General features: G+C 33.7%; 1 protein-coding gene across 7 annotated transcripts in view; it reads right to left on the bottom strand.

The window, feature by feature from the left end:
• shot (dystonin-like protein short stop) overlaps window positions 1-12,289 on the bottom strand; it is a 278,055-nt gene that overhangs the window by 36,264 nt on the left and 229,502 nt on the right. For 6 of the 7 annotated variants that reach the window (XM_089255090.1, XM_089255094.1, XM_089255092.1 and 3 more), the window contains 15 exons: window positions 11,434-12,072; window positions 10,126-10,326; window positions 9,495-9,941; window positions 9,123-9,285; window positions 8,837-8,941; window positions 5,980-6,212; window positions 5,619-5,748; window positions 5,287-5,474; window positions 4,385-4,708; window positions 2,994-3,156; window positions 2,706-2,872; window positions 2,410-2,579; window positions 1,935-2,094; window positions 437-587; window positions 100-269 (listed from right to left, as the gene is read on the bottom strand). In XM_089255090.1, the coding sequence (XP_089111216.1) occupies window positions 100-269; window positions 437-587; window positions 1,935-2,094; window positions 2,410-2,579; window positions 2,706-2,872; window positions 2,994-3,156; window positions 4,385-4,708; window positions 5,287-5,474; window positions 5,619-5,748; window positions 5,980-6,212; window positions 8,837-8,941; window positions 9,123-9,285; window positions 9,495-9,941; window positions 10,126-10,326; window positions 11,434-12,072 (3,411 nt within the window). The remainder of the gene's footprint in view (window positions 1-99; window positions 270-436; window positions 588-1,934; window positions 2,095-2,409; window positions 2,580-2,705; window positions 2,873-2,993; window positions 3,157-4,384; window positions 4,709-5,286; window positions 5,475-5,618; window positions 5,749-5,979; window positions 6,213-8,836; window positions 8,942-9,122; window positions 9,286-9,494; window positions 9,942-10,125; window positions 10,327-11,433; window positions 12,073-12,289) is intronic. The other variant, XM_089255091.1, reaches the window with a different exon arrangement.

The raw sequence follows: 12,289 nt of genomic DNA, 5'->3' as shown, positions 1-12,289 counted from the left end.
TAGATTTCAAACCAAAAAAAAAAAAAAAAATTATTTTTAAATACAAAAAAAAAAAAGAGAACTGTCTATAATTTGCATGTGAATTCACAAAATAAGTACCTTCATTCGAGCGAGAAGTTTTGGATCTCTCGAACCACCACCCATAACATCATGAGAATGGAGTTTATCTTCAAGTCTATTCAAAGAATGTTGAGCATCACGTGCTTTATCTTGATACAGTGAAAGTTTGTGGGAAATGTCATCTAAAGCTTGAGCATGTTCAGAAACACCTGTACAATAAGACATTCGTTAGGACACAATGCAGAGTGCCTTTTCCAACTTTTCGTTATTGATGATAAAGAAAACACATTTTAGAATAAATTTATTGAAAAGTGTAATAGATGTATAGCAATCATATATAGGAAAAAGTTTACAAATTTAAATTAAAATCACATACCTTGGTTCAAATGATCCCATCTTTTCTTAATGGAATCCACTTCACTTTTTATTGTGTCTGTGTCAACATCACATGACATGATCAGGACATCGCTACTATGTCTCACACTTTCATATTCTTGACTGTGTTTTGAAATATCATTTTTGAAAGCCTAAAATTACAAAAAGAAAAAAACATTATATACAATCAAACTCCTTGAGATGTAAAAAAAAAATTAGTACTAACTGAAATTTCATATTAAGCAACAAAATTATGATTTGATTATGAAAAAAAATATGAAAAGGAGTATGTAGTTAAATGATGTCCATAGTGTGTGTGTATATATATATAAATGTCATATGCGTTTTTCAGTTAATAAATACTTTCATTATAAAGAAAAGCATAGTCAAAATAAAATATATATATAATAAATGCCTATCACACTACTGACGAAATTTAAAACATATGTTAAAAAAAAAATTTCTGCCCCAAGATATAAACTTTTGGTCACTCACATCTCATTCGCACAATCTTTTGCTTCAAATGCTCTAGGTCTCTCATTTACTCACTAACATGCTCACATGCTCTCTAGGTTACTCTTTTGGTTGCTAACTGACCTACTACTTTTCTTTCTAGGCCACACTCTTGGTCATTTACATGCTTACACATGCTCTAAGTCATGCTTTCGATTGCTCCCTGACCTGGTCCCTCACTCTCTAGGTCACTTTTTTGGTCATTTATATGCTTGTATGCGCTGCAGGCAACACTTTTGATTGCTCACGGACCTGGTTACTCCCTTTTTGGGTCACTCTTTTGCTCATCATTCACCCGCTTGCACACTCTTTTGTTCACTCACATGGGTGCACATTCTTTTGTTCACTCACATGCCTGAAAACTCTCTGGGTCACCCGTCTGGACACTCAATGACTTGCTCCTCAGACTCTCTAGGCACAGGTGGATTTATTGTTTTGCCACCCTTTTCCCATTTTACTCATTTTGTCAGCCGCTCATTCTTAAAACATGCCACCCTGGGCTATAGTCGGCTAAATTGCCCCTACAAATACACCATTAGTAATGAATAGACATGCCAGACAGTAAGAGCTGGCGTGATGGGTAGATAAGGCATAAAGGGCTTACATCCCTATTAAACAAGACAGAGCTCAATCTTTGCCTGATATTACAGGCAGTAAGATTTGTGTAACAACAACTGCAGTACCATTAGCCAAAATTCTCAGGAGCCAAGCATTTTTTAAATGAGAGAAGTGGGTCTGAAATAATCTTTACTTAAATTTTTCCCAAAACTTAGAGCATCTTTCCATGCATGTGTATATATAGACATACTAATATTAATTCATTAACTCAGAAATTGTGTGTGTTATCCTCAGACTCCAATTAGTAGGTCATAGAAAATTTCTAATAAGTTCATCCAAATCAGGTTTGACTTGAATTCCAAAGACAATATCAATTTACAGATTAATGAAAATTTAGATAAGTATATAAACTCTCATGACAAACTTGCCTGTATCTCTTTCACTTGCTTATCAAGCTGAGTACGATGGAAGCTGACAGGTTGTAATTCATTAAGTTTCTCTATACTCTTATTGAACCATGGTACAAAGTTCTCAATTGCTGTGTTATACCGCTTGCAGTTCTCTGTGCATTTTTGAAGGTGTGTGTGCCTAAAAAATAAAAAATTAATTTAATAAGTAAAAGTAATTTTACCAAACACAATAAAAAAATTTCTGACTGATGATCTATGTTCTGATAAAAAAATTCACTTGAACATAATACAGTTTGTTAAAAACCCACATCAAAAATTATCAATATTTTTAGTGATGGACTCTTGAAAGCGGCTTCGTGTGCCCCTCCCCAGGTGAACAATCAAATATCACACTACATTCAGCATGGTATAAAATTTTATGCTGGACCCACTGGGAGTAAAGATCATAGAGCTTAAAAAGCCCATAATTTCATTAAAATGCCAAAACCAATACCTATCAGTGGCTGCTTTACGTAGTTTGTCCCACTGCCTTTTTGTGCTGTCCATTTTGCTTTGCAGCTGAGCAGCTTCTGTTTTTCTGGTAATCTTTGGAAGCATTTCAGTGCCTTTACTCATCAGCATATGTATTTCGTGATCTTTATTGAGCACTTCTTTATAAATGGGCTATATTGTAAGATAAATGATAGAGATTCTGAAGATAAAACTTTTGCAAATCAAATTTTTTAATGTAAATAGAGATATTACCAAACACAAAAGGATATATCTGTAGTTTTTTTATTAAAAAAATACCTCAAATTCCAGTACTTGACGCTTCAGAACATCTTGGTCAGCTGAAACAGGGAATGACTGGGCTAAAGTATTTTCTATCTCATTAAGCCATTGCTGGATTCGGTCGAAAGAGTGGTAGAAGTCCCTGTCTTCCTTCAATGAGGACTCCAATTCTGCTTTTCGATTATCTTTGAGGGAGAAAAGGAAACAGTTTTTATTTTCTGAACTGAATACTTTGCAGCTGGAAGTGTTCTGTATATTTCATAAGCAACATTCCTATATAATTACATGAAAAAAAACTATACTAACTGATCTTTCTATTTAGGTTGTTGTATTGCTTTTCAACTCCACTCAGTTTGCTCTTTATTTCTGATTTGGAAGCTGAATCACTCAGAATGTCACAAAGATGACTGCATGTGTGATCTGCATCTGCTAGAAGAGGACGTTGATCTTCAAGCTGATCCTCAAGGTCCTACAAGATGAATTATCAATTTTTTTTATGGTCCCAATGTGGTTGGTATCAAGAATGTCATTTAATAAAAAGATCAACATTTATTATGATATGAAGCATTTATAAAGCCGTTATTTTCAAAGAAAAAAAATATAAGTTTATTGCAACAGTTATAAATAAAAATTTGGTATTATCCATGGGTCAGTCTAATAAAATTGGACAAAAAATGAAAAAAAAAAGTTATCAAAAAACAATGTCAACCAAAAATAAAAATTCTTTGGAATGTTTCATTGCCTGATAAATAAAATAGCCTGTCGTATATTCAACAGCAAACTTTGTTTGAAGTTCATGGTGAAAAAAATTGAATTTGTTAAAATATAGGCAAATCTAACACAACATTTTGCCTGTTCCAGTACTTGAAATTCATGCATGACACTTGCAACATGTTCCATCTATTTTGGTAGCTCATTTTCAACTTGGAAAAGCATTGATATTCTGAACAATTTTTTTGTCAATTGTATTTTTATCTTTTTTTTTATTTGTATTTCTTTGCTCTTTTTTCTGTTTATTTTTATTTTATTTTTTTCAATTTTATGAGGACAACAAAGTTTTAATTTGTTTTTTTTGTTTTTTTTTAGCTAGAACAGAAGCACTCTCAAAGCAAAGCCTTTAGATGAAACATTATAGCTTGATATTGCAGTAAAGAAATCTAGAAATTTTCAAATTTTTATCCCCCGTAACTTACGGTTAAATCTTCCTCCTGGTTACCTATTGCTATTTTCCAAATGTCACAAATTAAAAAAAAAAGGTAGGGAAAATCATTTTGTTTTAAGCTAGTGATAAATATTTAAAATGATAAAAAAAAGATTAAATATGAAAAGTATACTGGTTCTAAAATTATCTGTTATTAAAAATAGGAATATATTTGTTTCACAATAAAAAGATATCTTAAAATTTGAAAAATGAGCCAGGAGAACATTTTCATAAGAAATTAAAAAAATTTTCAAGTTAATTTTGAAAATCTATTGATATAGAGTTGCAACAAGTCACAGAATATAATACAGTCAGGAATATAAATAGAAAGCGACCAAAAAAAAAAAAAAATTATGTGCTAAGTATATTTAACTTAAACTGCTGGGGACACAATTTAGATCACTTTTGTGAGGATGACTACATAAAAATATTGAAACCAGGATCATTTTGGCCGATGATAAAATGAGGTAACTCAAGAATGAACATTTTTACATACTTTGAGTTTTCTGAGCTGATCTTCAGCATCTGCACCAGCTTCAGAAAGATGGTCAAATTCATCAGCAATATGTTGTAGTCTATCTTGCAACCTATTCAAACTGTCTTGGAAATCCTTCGTGGCACCACTAGCAGCATCTAAACTGCGTTCCCTGTCAGCAAGCTTTCCTAAAAGTTCATCCCATTTAGTTGTCACATTCAACACCTGCTCACGTATTTTCTTTGCTCCCTGACTTCCAGCATCAAGATGGTCAAGTAAGGAATGGCTTTTGTCACGGAATTTGTGGACTTGCGGTTCTTGAGCAGTGAACTCATCACGTAAAACCTGAAACAGTGAAAAAAATGGTGGAAATTAAAATTGAAAATCAACATTTTCACATAATATTAAAAAAACCTCTGATACCCAGAGACCTCCTGATTATTCGATTTTGTTACTATTTCTTTTTACATAATCACGCTGCCGCCATATTTCCTCCAGAAGTATTTAGGATCCCAATTTCCTGTATTTATCTCCAATAATTGCCAAAAAAAATGATAAAGGTAAGAAAAATTGCCAATTATTGCTGAAATCTCCAATAGTTGGAAATGAAGTGCTACTGCAGATCACAATGTATTATAATGTATTTAATGAAAAAAATGCTCAACATGGCAAACGTGTGATGAATATTTATAGTCTTAATCATTGTAAAGTCATTTATAAGTAATGAAAATATTCTTGTTATTCCATTCGTGATTTCAGTTAAAATTAAAAATATAAGTCAACTTTGTTGACAACAAAGAGGAAAACAAGACATTTTTCATAGAAAAGTTGGATGGCCAAAAGCACAAAAATGTCTGAAAATATAGGTCATGCGGTTACCCTGTGAATAGCTGAATGATTTTACTCAGATAATAAAGACTGACCTGGAGTTGCTGTATCTGAGATGTAACCATTCTTGGTTCAGAAGCTATTGGACCCAGGACCTGGAACATTTTTTCTTTCTGGCCCAACCAATTCATAAGGCTGTCATAGGAATCTTGGAAGTCTTTCATATCCTGCAGTAGCCCAGTCCTTTGCCTTACTGCTGCATGAAGCTCATTCCACCTTGATGCTGAAAAGTTTATACAGCAGGTTAAAACTTTGAAATTTCAAAAGCATCATCATACCAGAAAACTCTAGTTTTTAATAAGCACTAGTGTCGTATACATCCAAATTTAATTACTTGCATCCTATATATACACACACAGTCACTTACAAACATCTGATACTTGTTGCTGCAGACCATCAACACCAGATGCATTTGGCTTCCTCTTCACTAAATCTGTTGTCTGTGCTTTCAAACGATCCATTTCCAATTGTTTCTCCTGCATTTCATCTTGAATACCCTGTAAATACATGACATAATGGTATTGTTAACATTTCTGATTTAATTTCAAATAAAAAACCATATTATTCGCCTAAGCAAAAAGGCAGAGATGGACAATCACCACACACACACTTACTCCCCAAACATCCTGAAGTAGGGAATGGGAAGTGTCTGAGAAAATGTTTTTAGTGTTTATATTAAACTTGAATATTTTATTACTCCTTATTGGAAACAGCCAAGTAGCACTTACTCTTAAAGTCTGCAGCTGCTTGCCAGCCATATCTTTGATAACTGGCAGAGCATCCCTGGGTAGTTGTCTTTCCTTGGCTTGAACAAAAGCAGCAATGGTCTTGAGGCAGTCAAAACAAAGTCTTATTTCATCAGCAAAAGCATTAATTTCTTGGCTACGATCAGACAACCTTACACCTAGCAAACTGTAACGATGATTGATTTCTGACAGCTGTTGTTGAATCGGGCTCAAATCTTTGAGAAAAAAAATTATACAATTAACAATACATAATTTACACACAGATTAATTTCTGAAACTTACATGTTTGAAATCTTCTCAATCATTATTGCATAAATTCACATTTAATATGGCTGCAATGATACTCGATTAACGATAAATCTTTTCCAAATATTATTTATTTAAAAATAAATAATTATTATTTATTTGTGTGATTGCTTTCAGTCAATTTTGAACTTCCAAGTCCATTTCAAACTTCTCTCTATTCAACAATTTGCTATGATAAATAACTCCATAGTGATTTCTTTTCCTTAATGAGATTCTGAAACTGCTGAAATAATATACGTATTTTTTGACTTGCAAAAAATAATCTGCACTTTCAATATACTGCATTCCACAGCATTAAATGGCATGCTGGGAATGCCATCCCAGCTAGTTCCAGAAAACTCTCAAATATCAATTGAATTAAATGATTTGAATTTATTCTCTGCATTTTAGGATTCTTTGGGTTTTACGAACTATGTTGGAGATATTTCAAATTACAGGTTTTGTTTTGCAATCACAAATCTTTGTTTACTGCAAATGTCAGATACTAAGCGCATTCATTCTCCTAGATGAGCTAAATGGAAAAATTAGAGTAGATTGGGAAATATTTTTTATTATTTGATCAAGTGTTCACGATTTGAATTAGCAGAGCAAAAAACTAAAGAATTATACTCTGTCTAAGACATGAAACCTAATGCAAAGGCACAACAGCATATTTCCTAACTCTCTGAACATGAAGAACAACATGTGAAAAAGTGCATTATCTGTATTTTGCATTAGGCTGATGATTAAATTAGATCAACAATTAAGTGCTTAATTTACATTATTATTATTTAAATCCTGAGCAAAACATACTTGCTACATTAAAAACTATTATATTTATTTGGAAATTTATTTGGTATTTGTTATAGATTTACAGTTACAGTCTGAATATATCATGTGACCCTTATTGATCCTCACTTTTCCTGGCATGTGAATCAGATTCCAATATTTAAAAAGATGATGTCCCTCGATTTTTATGACATGGCTGGCTAAAGCGGTGGGGGGGGGGGGGAATACTGTATTTTTACTTCATATATTCATAATTCATTCTTCCAAAGATATCTAGTGACAGATATTTTGCACAACCAGCCTCCAAAAGCACTAGTAAACTCTTCCACAGGATGAAATGCCTCAATTTCATTTAGCAATAAATTTTAATTTTAAGCAGCAAAAATAAATGCTTGCAGATGCACTTTTTGGTAGTGCTAACACCACAAAATTATAAGTCAGAAACATACAGTCGGCCTCCCTTATTAATGTTTTTTTTTCCTTTATTAGAAAATTTTATAAGGCAAAACTAAGAAATCGTCATTCATGTGTTGTGTTCACAAAATTTGAGTTTTGTGTTTAGGAGGTCTCATTTTTCTAGTGCTACTGATAATGCTTGGTAAAGACAAAAACTTTACAAGAAAAATCAGATATATTGACTATGCTTGGCGAAAGCAAGTCAATTGCTGCTGTGGTTCACCATTACGGAATCAACGAATCTGGGGTGAGATGTTTCAAGAAACAGGGATTGATATTCGATTAGCTGTGGCTGTAGCTGCACCTGTGGCAGCAAAAACTTTACATCACCTATGAGATCCATGTGTTTCTCGTACAAAAAAATTGTGTTTCTTTATTGTGGGTAAAAGACTGCTACAAAAAAAATATTCCAATTGATTGTAATATTATAACGAAAAAGTAGAAAAATTTAATTCGTCTATAAAGGGTTGGTGAAACGTATATTTCATCAGAATATGCACTCCAGAACACAACCATTTCTACAGAGCCAGCTGAACAGATTATAAAAGTCATTGTCACGTTAACGAAACAGGTGGGTGGAGAAGGGTACAATGATATGAAATCAAACAGCTAATTAAAAGCAATTTAGACGCATTGACCGTGGAGAAATTACAGCTGGCTGCTCCTGAAACTGAAGTGGCACCAGATGAAGAATTTAAAGAGGAAGGCAGGTTCACAGTAACATAGAGGAAGGGATTCGCAGGTTCGTTTAAGCAATAGATTATTTTCATGACATAGATCCCTCTATGGTACTTTCTTCACATGTAGAAAAATTGGTAGAGGAAGCTTTGTCAACATAATCCAACATACTTGATGGCACCCTCTTTTACATTCAGTTCTATCTCTGCACCACTTTGCTCTTCTCATGATGCTCTTCAAATGAGATACGCAAGAGATAAATGGTTTTAGTTATTCACAGATTTCCTGTATTTGCAGTCACCCCTGGAATGCAACCCCCACAAATACGGGAAGGGCGGGAGGCAACTGTTATTAATTCTATGGTGTGTGATGATCATGCTGTCTCAGTGCGTAACAAACTCCCTCAACAATATTTTTGTCTGCAAAATGTCAGTTTCAAAATTTCTTAATCATTATCTAATAAAGATTTCAACTGAAAAAAATCTCCTCGAATATTGATTTAAGCACAACTGAGAATCATCTTTAAAGTGAGTAGCTAAATCTCTCGAATTATCTAATAAGAATAAAATGTACGTTTAGAGTTTGAGTGGTTATAATAGGTTTTTATTAATCATTAGCACATTTAAATTACCTTCAATGTTTCCTATGTTATCTGAGGAGCTTCTGGCACTACTGAAGCCACTGGAAATACTAGAATATGGACTTTTCACAGTAAAATCAGGTGATCGTCTGAGTTCTAAGAAATGATTGAAATGTTTGATTTAAACGAAATTCGTAAGATAAAACATACTTCTTAATCAAAACTATTAGCCACCTATAGTTAAGATTATTTATTTATGTTATATTACATCCTTTCACGCAGTTAAATATTCATGGACTGGCTTTGATATCTGAAAAGAGTGAAGATAATAACTCACTAGGTGGTGATGTTCTGGTTGGGCTAGAAGCACCACTTCTTCGGATTGGACTACCAGAACGTCTGCTGGGAACATCACCACGAAGCATTGATTCATAATTGTTACCCAACACATTAACTCGATCAATTGTTGTAGCATAATCAGCATGTTCTTTTACAAGTGGCTGCAAAAAGTAAAAAACGTTCAATTATTTTCATCAAATGAACAAAAAAAGGGTATCAAACAAAGCATAGGATTTCTGGAGCATGTAAATTTAATGCAGAAAAACATATTTCAATTAAAAACATTAACATTCAAGAGAAAGTAATTAAAATTTAAGATAATTAGAAAACAATATAGTATTAATGTAAGCTAATATTTGACTGAAATTACTTTAATTTCCATAGACTGCCGACGAAGAGCTTCTTTATCAAGTGCCAAAGGCTCCAGATTTTCAACCCTTGCTTCCATGCTGTTGAGCCACTCAAGTACTTTATTTCTCAGAGATTCGTAAGCTGACAGCTGTTCCGACATTTCTTTGTTTCTGCGATGCTTTTCTGTAAGCAAATCGCTAAGATCTTTCCAGAGTTGCTCGACAGATTTCAATTTGTCTTTTATAACTGTGGTGTCTGTTACATCTCTCTTACTGACCAAGTTCTTGCCTGAACGCATCAGTTCTTCATAGCTGTCTCTCCTTGCGTCTCTTTGGTTGACTATGTCTTCAATGACAGCTAAATCGGATGTTTCTGTTTCCTTTCCTTGAACTGTGTCAAACACTGCAATTAGCCATTCTTCAAAACGAGTGGTCATGGCTTGGAACATTCCTAAACTTTTGCAGACCTAAAGAGGAAAAATCATTTTTTACAATATAAAACTTAGGATTTTACATTCTTCTCGCAAGTGTTTTTTAAGCATTAACTTTTTTTTTCGAAAAATCGTACCATGAATCAGAGCGTAAATATAATTAAAATAATGATGTCATTATGAAAAAAATCAAATTGATTTGTAACATTTTGAAACTCACATCTTCTAATAGATCAGATCGTTTTTGTGCTTTTTCACACAGCTTCTCGAACCTCACTGTTACTTCTTTCAGTTTGTTTTCCACCTTTTTAGCTAAGCGAGGATTTGAGCTGTTCAGTAGTCCTCTTGCAGATTCATTCATGGCATCAATACTAGGTTTCTGACCATCGATATCAGATAGTAGAAGCTTATGTTCTTGAATCTAAAAAATATTTGAAAATACTATATGGGCACAATCTATTTTCACACAAGCATAACTTAGTTTTAAAATATTTCTCTTGCATGCTCATTTATTTTATGTATATATATAATTGATTTTCTATATATCTGTGTGTATGCTTTTTATACAAATGTACAATTTTGAACTGATCGTCGCAGATTCTGCAATTATACCCTATAGGACCCAACTCTTGAACGATTTGACAAACTTAAAAGTCGAAGAGCTTGTATCTGCTTTTGACTTTTAAAAGTCAAAAGCAGGTGCAAGCTCTTCGACTGAGCTGGGTAATTGTATAGTAAACGGAGGTGGGAGCAATCACCCCTCCACAGTCTTCCTGTATCTCCCTACTGCAGTGTTTGTCAAAGTGTGCATCTTGCCAACCTTTATCAGGGTTACCATGGCGAGCTGGAACATTAATTTGTGCACCTATTTATGCTTTGAGGTGGTTCTTTTAACTCTTACAGCGGCAATCCCAAGATATCCTGTCAAACTATCTGCTTTATTTCAGTCACACTGAAATATCTCTGGTTTCTAACACGCTTCGATTTCCAATGTCAATATAACAATGCTCAAGGCACAATAGAAATGTATTATAAAGGAATAATATATTGTTATAGATGAAGTATATTAACTCTGTGAAAAGTGTATTGGGACCCGAGATTAATATTGTTATACATGCGATGATCATTATAGAAGGTATCGTTATGTAGGATTTTTACAGTGCCCCCCCCCCCCAGGGTTGCCTCATTGTGTATAATATCTGTATTATACACACAAGTAGATTGAGAGGAATTAAGAGAGCAGCACTTTTCTTGAACTGTGCGTTTTGGTTATCAATTTGAGGATGTTGTGTCTCATCTAGCCAGTTAGTAATGGCAGGATTTGCAGTGTCCACTAAATTTTCCTGTATACCCTTAGGATTGAATCCGGAAGGATATGATTTTAATAGTAACAACAAGCTAAAGTTTGGTACAAAATTTCATCCGCGACATTCTTAATTAAAACATGGTCATTTTCCAACCATTGAAAATTTTTTGAATGAGCAGAAATGAATTTTCTAGATTATAAAAATTGAAGTTATGGCCATACTTGTTCTTCCATTTTCTCTTTAATAAGGCTCACAGGTCTACTCTGATTGCGTAGAATGGTCTCTGTATCATCAAGCCACTTTAGTAGTCTATCTAGCCCATCTTGAATATCTTGCGAATGTATAAGAGCCATTTGGAGCTCATTGCTCTTCCCATTGATCGCATTAGATATTCTATTATACTCTTCTTCCAAGTTTTTGACTTTCTCTTCAATACGGCGCTTATCTGCAGGACTTGCATCAGCATCTTCTAATGCAACTATCAATGAGTTGGCGGAACTCCTAACAGAGTCTACAAGTCTGCCTTGTTGAACAATCTCTATTGACACAGCTTTGACCCGGTCCAGTTGGTCTTGAACTGCTCTTGGATCAGCAGCAACTGGTTCATCAATAAGCTTCTTGGAACTTTTCTGGACACTGTTTAACCACACATTTGCTTTCTCCATGTATTCCAAGAAATCTCTCTGCCGAGATGACAAAAGAGAAAACTTCTCACTTAATCGTTCTATACGACTCAATAAAGTCTGAAAAGCAGAAGAAACTTCTTGAACCCTTGATTTAACACTACTTTCTCCAGGCTCTATGTGTGAAAGTCGATGAGGCAAGTTTGTGCGGAAATCATTGAGAACCTTCAAGTAGTCCTGGAAAAAAGAATCAAATATTTTTCAAAGAAATTTTCATATAAACAACCATTGCCATATTTTCTTTGTAAAGTTCTATGTGTATTGTAAAAATTTTCGATCACCATAAAGATCTTAAATTGTTATAGAATTTACAACAGCTCTCCAAAGTATATGTATAATTATAGATGTATGAGGGGAAGAGGGGGGGTAGCCATAATTTCTTTTTTAAAATTTG

The sequence above is a fragment of the Pholcus phalangioides genome, unplaced genomic scaffold (genome assembly GCF_987345545.1).
Source record: "Pholcus phalangioides strain wild (caught in Gottingen) unplaced genomic scaffold, Ppha-v1.0 ptg000042l_1, whole genome shotgun sequence".
Taxonomy (NCBI): domain Eukaryota; kingdom Metazoa; phylum Arthropoda; class Arachnida; order Araneae; family Pholcidae; genus Pholcus; species Pholcus phalangioides.
This window is presented reverse-complemented; position numbering and strand designations above follow the sequence as displayed.